The 11,942-nt window shown below is 33.9% G+C and overlaps 1 protein-coding gene and 2 non-coding genes across 3 annotated transcripts in view; 2 read left to right on the forward strand and 1 right to left on the reverse strand.

Annotated features, from left to right (window-relative positions):
- LOC106128388 (uncharacterized) overlaps positions 1–5,314 on the reverse strand; it is a 241,357-nt gene extending 236,043 nt beyond the window's left edge. Inside the window, exon 1 of the mRNA XM_013326757.1 lies at positions 4,928–5,314. Coding sequence (XP_013182211.1) covers positions 4,928–4,965 — 38 coding nt within the window. The 5' untranslated portion in view covers positions 4,966–5,314. The remainder of the gene's footprint in view (positions 1–4,927) is intronic.
- Positions 5,315–10,808: 5,494 nt separating this feature from the next.
- TRNAG-GCC (transfer RNA glycine (anticodon GCC)) lies at positions 10,809–10,879 on the forward strand. The gene has a single exon. It is a non-coding gene; the product is annotated as a tRNA-Gly (tRNA).
- A 250-nt stretch (positions 10,880–11,129) lies between these two features.
- Positions 11,130–11,201, forward strand: TRNAE-CUC (transfer RNA glutamic acid (anticodon CUC)). Its single transcript has one exon. It is a non-coding gene; the product is annotated as a tRNA-Glu (tRNA).
- Positions 11,202–11,942: the final 741 nt, after the last annotated feature.

Raw genomic sequence — 11,942 nt, forward strand, 5'->3', positions numbered from 1 at the left:
AATATCGACGTTTGTGTCCCCTCACAATTCATTCTGACACTGGACTTTGTAACGAAAGCACGTCATTCGTGCCAAAGGATTCTAACTAATAATGTCTAAAACTATATACAATTAATTATTATAATTTGGAATGTGTGTTAATATCAAAAAGAAACAGATCATCATAGAATAATCATCATCATTAGTTAGGAGGGACTAGACCATAGTCAACCAAGCTGGCCCAGTTCCGGTTGCTTGACTTCACACATATAAAAGAACATTATAAAATGAAGAAAATATAAGTATCTAACAAAGAACAACAGAATTATAACTAAACAAAGAATTGTAGTCGCCAGTGGCAATGGCGGTCGCGGAGTAAAAACTGCAAATTACATTAAAACGAGCGAGAGAAATTTCAAAGCGGGACAACGTAAGGACCTTTCATATTTGCCGTGCCTTGCATTCTACAGACAGACGCCAACCTTTATAATTCAACTTTTTATGTAGTAATCTTATGGTCTTCTAGTAGTAGTACTAGTAATTTGCGAGAGATAATCTTTGATTAGTGATATTATTTCTTTTGTCTAACCTTTCAACTAACCTAACTTAAGAAAAATTACACGAGTAAAACATTATCAGACATTTCTCTAGTTACCAAAATTCAAAAATTCATAGAACTGTCAATAACTTTCGATTAGTCACGTGTTTGTCTTGCGTAAGTTCTATACATTTTCGAATTCTATGGTATTCTTAGCTTCTAATTTATATGTAAATCTTGCAATCGCTTTGTGCAAGTGTCGCCTGCCTCTAATGTTAGCGGATATGGTCCAGAGAAGCTGCTTTTTGTGTTCAAGGAACATGTTTAGGTCTGCGCACTCGTTACGCGACGACTAGACGATGAAAATAAAAGTATTGAGTGTGTTCATTACGCAACAGGGCACGGTGATGAATAGATTATTCAAGAAATAATTCGCAATATAAGATAATAACGTGTTTCCCTGCCGAAATGACTATACGAAAATATATTTATCTCTTTCATTCTGTTTGAAAACACACTGCGATCACTCCGAGAAAAAGAGTCAGATGTTATGGATATAGGTCTCATAAAACATGTCATAGACGGACCTATGATTACCATTTGTATTGTACAAGTATTACTAACAGAGTGATATTACCACTAAACTGAATACGTAATTTAGATTAGAATGAATATGTCATCATAGCACATAAACACATCATCCTGTATCCAATGTTGAATGTCGTTATGAAACATTATGCCGTCCAATATTTAAAAAGTTATAAGCATACTGGCAGGAAAAATGAACACGTTTAAAAAAGTATTACCGCTTAGACAAGCAGTCATTATATGTAGTTACTTCGGACGTAATCTTCATATCCTGACACTTGTAATGGTAGTATTAAGGCTAGGTACTGCTTATAGTGAACCGGTACGCCGCCCACCCTTTCCGTGATTTCGCAAAGACGTGAGTTTATTAGAAGATATAGATATTAAGAAGATTACCCGTACTATTAGTATATCATTTTAAAGAAGATGTTAACACAACTGGAGAATTACATATCACACTGAACTTTTCATCTAAATAGCTCTATCTAAAGTAATAGCTCTATATAAAAGTCAAATAAATATAAGAGTCAAACAATAATATAGCAGTACGTAACGTAATTTTCTGCTTTCAAGCTCACAGTAATCATTATACCATTAAACATTTTGTACAATCCAGAGGAAATTTCAGTGTTTAATTATTAAAATCATGTTATTAGAAACGATTTCGTCCTTATTTCTACTAGTTTTATACTTTACAAGGTACGATGTTCAGTAAATAATTTAGAACAGTTAATCATCTTTATATTATCTGAATACGGGAAGCAATGCTTCGGTAAATTCTACTCAGTTACAACTCTACACCCTACTGCAGCGATTTCATTTACTCATGTGAAACTAAACGCACGCGTTTGGAAACTTTCTTAACACGCCGTACACCCACTTTGTAATTATCGAGCAATTAGCACCGCACTACCATGTAGGGTTCCGTGAACTATTGCCACAAAACCACGTATAGGATTTCAAAATAAAGGAGAAGTCCTGCGTATTTATTGGCCAATCGGCTTCCAAGAACCTGCGATTGAAACCCTACAGTTCCAAAGTTAAACCTTTTTTGTTTACAATCTGTTGTATACCGACTTTTGCTTCTAAACGAAACCGGGACCATATAAAAAGGTCAGGTCTCAATTTTACTAAAAAAATAACAGGTATCCTCATTAAGCCCTTGTCTCTACATATGGTGGGCACAGTGTGAACTACTCTTTCATATGTCCATATATGTATTGTTTCCCTTATTAATTACATCATCTTTCACACAATCCATCCACATATAAAATCTTTACTACGTTTTTTTGCTTCTCATTCTCTCTATTCTGTAGTCACACGTAAAAACCTAATCTGTAATAACTCGTTGCAAGCCGATTTGTAATCCAAACCATAACTTACATAACGCTCGTAAATTTCCAGATTATGCGAAACACGTCAAATGACTATTTGCTTACAAAATACATACGGAACCTAAATAACTCATTAACAGCTCGCTCTTACCTATTTAACATCATGTACCATTTTGCTTCATTTCAAAAGTAAACTTTATTACATTCAATATACTAAACATCGATTGCGAATCGATCGCTTTCGTTGCGTGTTGAGTAATACCGATAGCCATAGACTATTTACAACACTATACGATCATAGACACTTTATAACTTGATGATGGAATGAGTAATGATGTTTAAATTGAACAGAAGGACGTTCAAATCTATCCCGCTGTATGCAATCAGTGTGTGTAAATTTTATGATCGATGTTTTTACTACATGTAGTCTCAAGTCTTAAATGCCTTACATAATCGCGATTATCTAGAGACACAATCGTAATTAAGAAGAAACAATGAGCTAACAAAAACAGTACTAGATAAACTGATATAAAGATATAAATATAGATATATAGCAAACTAGCTGTCTCCCGCAACTCTGTCCGCGCGGAATTAAAAAAACATGATTAGTAGCCTATGAGTACTTCCAGACTTTATTCTATATGTATGCCAAATTTCATCGAGATCCGTTTAGCTATTCTGGAGATACCTTCAAACAAACATCCATCCATCTATCCAAACAATCGCATTTATAACATTGGTAAGAAGTAAGACAGATTCATAATACTTAGGTACATTATTTGTGTATAGTATCCTATTATTACATGTGTAACGATCATATTGGTTTTTTTCTTGACATTTTAAAGCATGATAAAGCAAACAGGCTCAATACAAAAACTTTCATAAACAATTGCTGTTACTCTCTGATCTAAGAGCCAAGGTAGTGTGAAATACGTTTAATCTCCCACGCGGAATAAAATTAAGCAATCGCTTTCTAATTTACACAGTACTTGTGAAGATTTTCGCTTTAACATCTTCGCATGAATTTTCCCGGCTCGCCCGGTGAAATACCACGAGCACACAGAAGACAGCCGTCAAGTGGAAGCAATTCCGCGTTTCATCTGATGAGTGTGCATCCCGGAGGCCTAATTTAGTCCTCTTTCTCTTCCTACCCTTTTTCTTATAAGGAAAGAATGGGAATGGGATGTGGACTTTCCGGATGAGAGGATGTATGGAAATGTTTTCTTTCTGTGCATCCTCTCCTCCGTCGATTAAAGGTAGGCAACGCATATGCAATTGCGTGTGTCTATGGGCATCGGTCACTTCGCTATTTTAGCGATTTTACGTGGCCTCCCGCTCGTTTGCCACCTTATGATATAAAAAAAATTGTATTATTCTATCAGCCCGATAAGTTCTACACTGATGTCTACCTTATGTAAATTGCAATAAAGAGCAATAAATATTCTCTTCTGTTCTTATTCTCCTGTAAGTAAATAAGACAATCCAACTTTGTTTCTGTTAATTTTATTTTTAAAAGTGTTAAAGATACATATGAACGAGCCATTGAAATTTTAGGGCAACCTCACACGAAGTAGCAATCTCATACAGTTTATGACGATTTCTAAGAACAGTCATAGACGCATCCGATTTTAGGGCCGCGATAAAGCACGAATAGGTGTCACAGGTTACTTAATACGTGACTTGTTACAACGAACAACCTTTGGTTATGTTTATACATAACTTGATTGAGTAACAAAATAAACATGTCAAGCCGAAACTCTTCGAAACTCTATGTATAACTTATTTTATAAAGATGGTAAGTAAGTAGCACTTTATTAAACTTCAAGTTGAAAAGGTCTTTGACAGGTATCAAAGTTTTAATCAGGTATATAAAAACAGCGTAAATACTGCAAATAATGTTGACTATTAATTGTAGAGAGGCTACTAGTAGAGACGATTACTTTCAGAGTCAATGTAGAGTCACAATAGGATACAAGCAACGTTATCGTCCTTATGTACTAAATATTATTTATTTATAGTAAAACTGTTCAAAATATGTAACCAACGTACAAAAAAAAAGAAATAAACTCCTTAAATTTACAAAAAATAATATACCAATGTCGTTGAACTTATAATATTTGTTTTTAAATATTACAGTTATTTGAAAATTGTATAAATTAGAATAATATTTATTAATTTAATTTATTTTATAATTAATTAATGTTAATTAAATTCAAGTGCGAATGACCCTCGCAACGATCACACAGATAACCAAGATTGTAGTCTAACCCGTGTGTGTAAATGGATCAATATTTTTTTTTCAAATTCTTTTATAATACGTGATTATTTTTTTTAAAGTATGAATTTTTCGGATGCATATCTTTCGTTTAGATAGTTTCAAATTCATATTATAACCGACGACAAAATAATTGCTGTTAATAATTAACCACAAGAATACGACACCAATTATTGAATAAAAAAAAAGGTTTTGGTGATTAGTAAAACCCACCTTTTTGGTTTCCACCTCCGAATGAAAACTCCAAACATATTGAAGATAATCACTAAATCACATCACTGGCACAAAACAAAAATAAAATTTCCTTCCGAACCACAAATTTCACTGTAGTTTATTCGTCAAAATCACTTCAAAAACTCAAAACTTGTCTATGCCCGGGGCGTAAGTCGGAAAGTATTCCAAATATAAAATCACCCCATCACTGTTTACAAACAAACACAGCGTTCCAAATTCGAAAATAGAATTGACGTTTCGAATTTGACACAGTCAATATGAACGTGGATGCAGTATATTCGGTTAATAACGGAAATCGAAATAACAAAATAAATGTAGAGACGCGACGCGATAATACAGTACACGTGCGCTCCGAGCGCGCGCTGCAAGGCGACTGAGCGGCTCATGGGCTCATGACTCCCGCTTGCAGTATGCAGCTGGGCTGAGATCTATGCCCCTGTTGCTTCGTATTAATAAATTTTAGATGTCAACCGCTTCGCACCAGCAGCGCAGCGGTCGCGGACCTGAATGGACCCGTCGCACACTGATTTGCGATACTAACAATAATTTCACTCTGCAATATCGATTATCTTATTCATTTTGACACTAATTTCAGTGCAGAATAAGTTAAGAGATTGAAAAATGATTAATAAAGTAAATTAATGTAGTTTACATTTGAAACTTTGCATTATTCGTATTTTTCACAAAAGTTAGAAAGTCTGAATAGTCAAAAAGAATAGCAAAGAATTGTAAGAAAAATATCTTCGACAAAAGAAAGTTCGCTCCAACTTTCATTCCATCCAGACTTAGAATGACTTAAGGTGATAACTTTTAATGGGTCTTTAATTCAGTAAAAATCACGGTGAAAAGTGTAGTTGTATTAATTAGTTCTTAAAAAATAACCTTCAATAACTGCCGATTCAAAAATAACAAAAAGCAATTTCTCTTGTATGATTGACGGCAAAATAGGTATGGATACAAAGAGGTTACATTAACTTGTACACCTTGAAACAATACCTAGATATGTTCAAATACAAGTTATAACAAGCTAGATATAGGTGAACTTTCGTTACAACAAAATCGATATAGCATGCGGAGTTACGCCCTGGCCCAATTCGCTGCGGCGAGCCGGCAACTGTTCCCGAGGGACTGACAACTCCCGACCCACTTTCTACTTCGCGGACGTGTCTGATACTATTCTGAATGAAGTTCCCTCTTATTGCACTTCATTTGGGAAACTAATGAAGATATAACAATGACGAGACAGGACAATACAAAAAATATTATCAGGGAAATGAAATCCAGTCATTTGTCTTCGAGAAAAATGTTTAGGGTATGGTTACTCCAGACTTTTTATTTGTAGATCTTTCCAGAACCATACCATTTACCAACTGAGTATGGCGCTCATTCCTATCTAGATTATTCGTTGATTACGGAATGAATAGACTAATGATCTTGCGAATTATAGGTCCAAAATTTTTTTTAGAACTTTGGTAAAAAGTTACAGACAATTTTTGATCGTACACTTCAATAAATAAATCTTCGTTCAATAGATAATTACTTAATTTTAAATAAAAAGATGAGATATGGGTAAAAAAGATTAAATGTGGGAATACGCGAGTTCCGAGCTTGGTCGACCGGTTTCGTAAATAATGTCTTTACAGGGGTCACCAATCTTTACTCTTAACTGCGCATCATAGCACAGATATCAATGTATTAAAAATAGCATGTTGATTAGAAAATGCATTCATCTGTTAAAATCAAGTAAAAGAGGGTTAAGGTAAAGAAGACTAAACTAACGCCTCCGGTACACCACTCATCAGACGAAACGCAAAACTTCTTCATCTGTCTGTGTGGTCGTGGTATTGCACTGGGCGAACCGGCCAATTCGTGCGAAGATGTTAAAACGAGCTCTACTACTGTTTGTTTACCACTTTGTCAAAAGGAGTCGTGTACTCAACTGTAACTGGTTGAACCAGAATAATCCAAATTTTCAGCGCCTAATCTATTAAGTTAATATGTTCCTTTATGTCCAACAAGTCTTAGCTGTACCTAAAATGTAATCATGTTTCAAAGTAATTAAAATAAAAAAATAGTTTTCATATTAATCGATATTACGCGGGCTACAGATTGTACTCCCCTGCCTAATAGCTTTTATTGCATAGACTGCACCGTCGTGCAGCGACCACCACACCGCTGATTACGATATTGTGATGGATGCATGTATAATTCATAAACTACCCCTCACTAGCTACATGTAATTTGTAATAAGCCTTCACTATTTTCTAATGTGGAAAATATTCGATATAAAGTCTTCATAAGTACAAAACAACGAATACAATATTAACTTATAACTGAATAGAGTTTCCAACTTCTCCAAATGTTGTGTCTTTTGTCCTGTCTATTCGATTTATAAATATAGAATTAAATATGTTTTCATTAGCGTAATTAAGCTTTCATGTTCATTTATTACTAGGTGCGATGTCACGTTATTGGACCAACGAATTAAATTCATAAAGCGAAAAAATAGTTCTTTACTATCTAAAAAATACAGCTAACTTAACCAAGAATGGCATGTCTTAGTAGAAAAACCTTACTTCTTTTCCTTTAGAATTCAATGGTCACAAAACTTTATTCATTCGTTTCACATAGCATCAAAAAAGACAGCAAACATCGCAAGTACACTACATGTACAGTCAGCTGCATAAATATGTATACATTTGTAAAGTTTAAAAACTTGTCTACGCATTCGGTTTCAAAAATATATACGAACGTATCCGTCCGTATACTTCTGACAATGAATGCATGCTATTGACGAATACGTACATATGTATTTCTGAAGCAGAATGTACAAAATTCTAAAAAATTATCAATGTATACATATTTATGCAGCTGACTGTACTATTTCTTGTAAGTGACCGCGAGCTACAAATGTTCCCAGACATTCAAGGAATTAGCACATCTCTCGACACCCGATATTTGCGTAATGGCAACACGGAATCGCCTTTGGCGCTGACATTACCTAGCATTTCCCCACAGTAAGTGGCCAAGTTCAAAGTATAATCAACAGATTGGTCTGTAGTCTCTTACTCTATATTTATACGTATTTGAACTACATATGGTTTAACTTAGTGGGGAACTAACGAAAAAAATATATTGTAGTAAATAAAAATGTAAGCTAATCTTACTTTAATATAGCGAATATTCTTAACAATTTAAGAGCTTTTCCTAAACAAGTACCTAGTCTTATTACTTGAGTGTCGTGTAACACGAAGCCAGGAAACTACAGGCTTAAGGGCTGTCAATATATTTCGGTATTAACAGTCCTTATAACTTCAATCTTCATGTCATGATATTTAATGGGGACCAAATATCTCTAGTGTGAACCTGTATCGTATCGTCGCGTCGATCCTAAGTCAATTTGAAATGCTTCAGAAAATTGGTGAAAAAACGAATTTCAGCTATTCTTTTGTTTATTGTAAGGAACAAATTTTAAAAACAAATGCCTATTGCAATTAGGTGTGCTCGTAGCAAATAAATTTTCTGTTGCTACGTCACGAAGCATCATAAATTATCCGAGCATAGCGTGACAACCATGGTAGTCAGCATTCCCCTGTGGGGGCTTCTCGACCTAGTTCTGAACAAAATTGTAATACATACTTTCCTTTGCCTATCCTAATACTTTGTCTATTTATTGTATCGGACATTAGACATAATTCTAATAAAATATATATCTTTTTTAAAGTATGACAAAACTCGCGAAGTCTTGTGAATTTTTATCGTCAACTAAAATAAGTACAAACGCTATAATACTCATGAAAGCTTTACTTTCATTAGGAGGGAGCAGTATATCAACATTTTATAACCTTATTGATCACATTTTGAATGTGGTAAAGATATACTTTCACGTTCAAAGTTAGTCCGGAGTAGAAAGTGAGATAAGTCAAATGGATGCGAATAGTATGGGACGTGCTCCGGGGAACTGGGAACCCGGGAACCGTGGCATTGCGGCTCGACGTGACCGGAATTAGGTCACACCGTTGATTGGCCAAGCCAATAACTTTTATTATCATTTTACATAATTTTATCATAAAACATTGAGTTAGGTAAAAAAAAATGTAAATTAAACTCATCGTATTTACAAAGCTTTCTCTATTGTTCGCGTTACATCATTTGTATTGAATAATTTTATTTAAGCATTATCTTAGTACAGTGGTTCCCAAACTTATTTTGTCTATTGCACACTTTGTGAATAAATATTTTTTTAGCGCCCCCATATTTTCACATATTTAAAAACCACTATAACTTCATATTAAATTAATTTATTATTGGGACCTATATATGTATATTAACGGAGAATTCTAAACGAAACTTTTACTATAACCCGCAACTTGAGACCTGCAGCGCCCACAAGGGGGCGTTATCGCCCACTTTGGGAAACACTGTCTTAGTATAACAAGTTTATCGTTAACATTTTTATTTATTATATTAATCCTTTGTTCAGTATTGTTGTTTCAACATAGTTCTACTATTGGATCATATTACTATACATTCATAAATGTCCTTTGGTTGAGAAAGTTATACATTCCTAAGTTAGGTAAAAAAACAATACATAACATAATTGTACCACATATATTATTTATATCCAGATTACAGTTTTAAATAAATCTTCTAGATATATAAATAAAAATCATTATTTTTAATATTATTTCTCTATGCGTTCCTAAGTCATTTATCATTCATGGTTTTCATTGCAATTTACCGTGGGTTTCCGATACTTAAATATGTGTATAACACATCGTCATTATCTTTGACAAAACAGAGATAGCATGTTTCAAATGGAAATTTTGGACTCAGAAACCCTCGGTTAGTCCTATATTATATTGGGTTTTGAATTCTTACCAATTTATCACATTACTACGAATGCTAATTTCAACATATATCATAAAAATGTAAATCGCAAACAGCGTCAGCAATTACTAGGCTAGCATAGAATAAACTGCGTGTATGGCATGACGCGGTCGCAGGTTCGACGCTCGCACCACGTCGACGTAATGGCGATGGCAAATAAGCAAATATAAAGGTATGTACACATTGACACTAATATTAATAAGTTTTTTTAACAACACGTTATAGTGAAATTGATGAAGAATATTGATAGAGTGCTTAAAATTAAATTACGTACATATATTGAGGTATAATGGATTGCTACAAAGGTAGAGGACCAAAATAATACGTATGGATTGTGTAAAAGAGGATATGCGTAAGAGGAGGATGGATTCAGATATGGCTGATAGAGATGTATGGAGGAGCACATACTATGCCGACCTTCCGTAAGGATAAAGGCATCGATGACGATTATTGAGCTGGATTTAAAATTATTAATGGATCTTTAGACAAGATAAACTAAATATTACGAGCTTTAGAGTAATACAAATTTTTGCTTTCGTTCTGTATATTATATTACATGGGGAGTTATTAGACGGCGTTTTCAATAAGTTTACTGTCAACATTCAACTACAACGATGGTGGATATTTTAGACAAAAATTGTTATAGTTTGGATTATGTGTACGCACCCTAATGCGTCTCGCATGTTCGCTAAGCATTCATAACATAAGGGCACTTCAGCTAAAGCTGTCAGTGATATAGTCCCGCCCGTCGTCTGGGTATACGTTTTGTTATATCAAGTGCCATATACCGACTCAACGTAGAAATTATTTCGCCACCACCAACTAGCTTTTAAAAGAAATAAGACATTTAGTTTTTCAATAAAAATACATTATTGTATAATATATAGAATGATTATATTTTTAATGAAATTGATTACTAATTGTGACCTAAAGATTTAGAATACATGTAAATTTTACAAATATAACATAAGCATCGATGGTTCAGTGGTAGAATGCTCGCCTGCCACGCGGGCGGCCCGGGTTCGATTCCCGGTCGATGCAGTCCTTTTTTAAAGAGGCTAAAATATTTTTTCTTTTACAAACTACTTTTGATGCTCTTTTAAAAATACATCTGGTCAGGGCATCAAAAATAAAATTCATTAAACAATCTTTATTAATTTAAATTTTAAAATTTAAACAAAACAATACGATAAACTGAAAATATACTGATTCTATTTGAAAAAAAATAATTACCACTTTTCAATCTTTTCAAACTTATTATGAAATAAAAAAATTCAATTATTTGCCATCATCCGATATGGTCTAGTGGCTAGGATACCTGGCTCTCACCCAGGAGGCTCGGGTTCGATTCCTGGTATCGGAAGTTTCTTTTTTAACTTTTAAAAGAGAAAGAAACAAGAAACGATTAATGTATTTAAAAAATACGAATAAATTTTTTTTTTTAATTTTTATACGCCCTTAAACATAAAATTTGTTACATGTTTTTCCATTGCAGTGCCATCTATTGATGGCAACCGGACTTAAGAACAAGAACACAAGCGTGATAAGTACGGGTCAATGACATCATACATTTATGGAAATTGATAAATCACGTTGTATTAGTATGTGAGTAAACAAGCTTGTAATATCAGAGTAAGGCACTGTAATTTTAAAACATAGTCAAATGACACTAACGAGGACACTGCCAAATTGTATGGTACTGATTTTTAGGCAATGACATACCATTGAACTAGCGGATTCAAAAAAAATTATGCAATTGTCCGCACGGCAGGCGATTTAACATTAGATGACTACAAATTGAAGAAGAGGAATAGAGTTATGAGATGAAGAAAGTGATTTTCTTTACTATGTAAAATATTGTGAGAAAATATTAAGTCACAGTTAAATAGCAGTTTCGCATACTGCGTTATAAATATAAGACCTACATAGTAAATGTGAACTGGTCACCTACTGACAAAAATAACTGGTGACAGATCACAGTTAGAGACAGTCGGAATTAAGCCAATTCTTAACTATGGTGTCTCTTCTAGGAACCTATTGCACTAGTTTGAGGTTATTTTTATTTAGTTTTTTATACACTTACGAACGACAAATAAATGATGAA

Source organism: Papilio xuthus, unplaced genomic scaffold (assembly GCF_000836235.2).
Source record: "Papilio xuthus unplaced genomic scaffold, Pxut_1.1 DF828780.1, whole genome shotgun sequence".
NCBI lineage: Eukaryota > Metazoa > Arthropoda > Insecta > Lepidoptera > Papilionidae > Papilio > Papilio xuthus.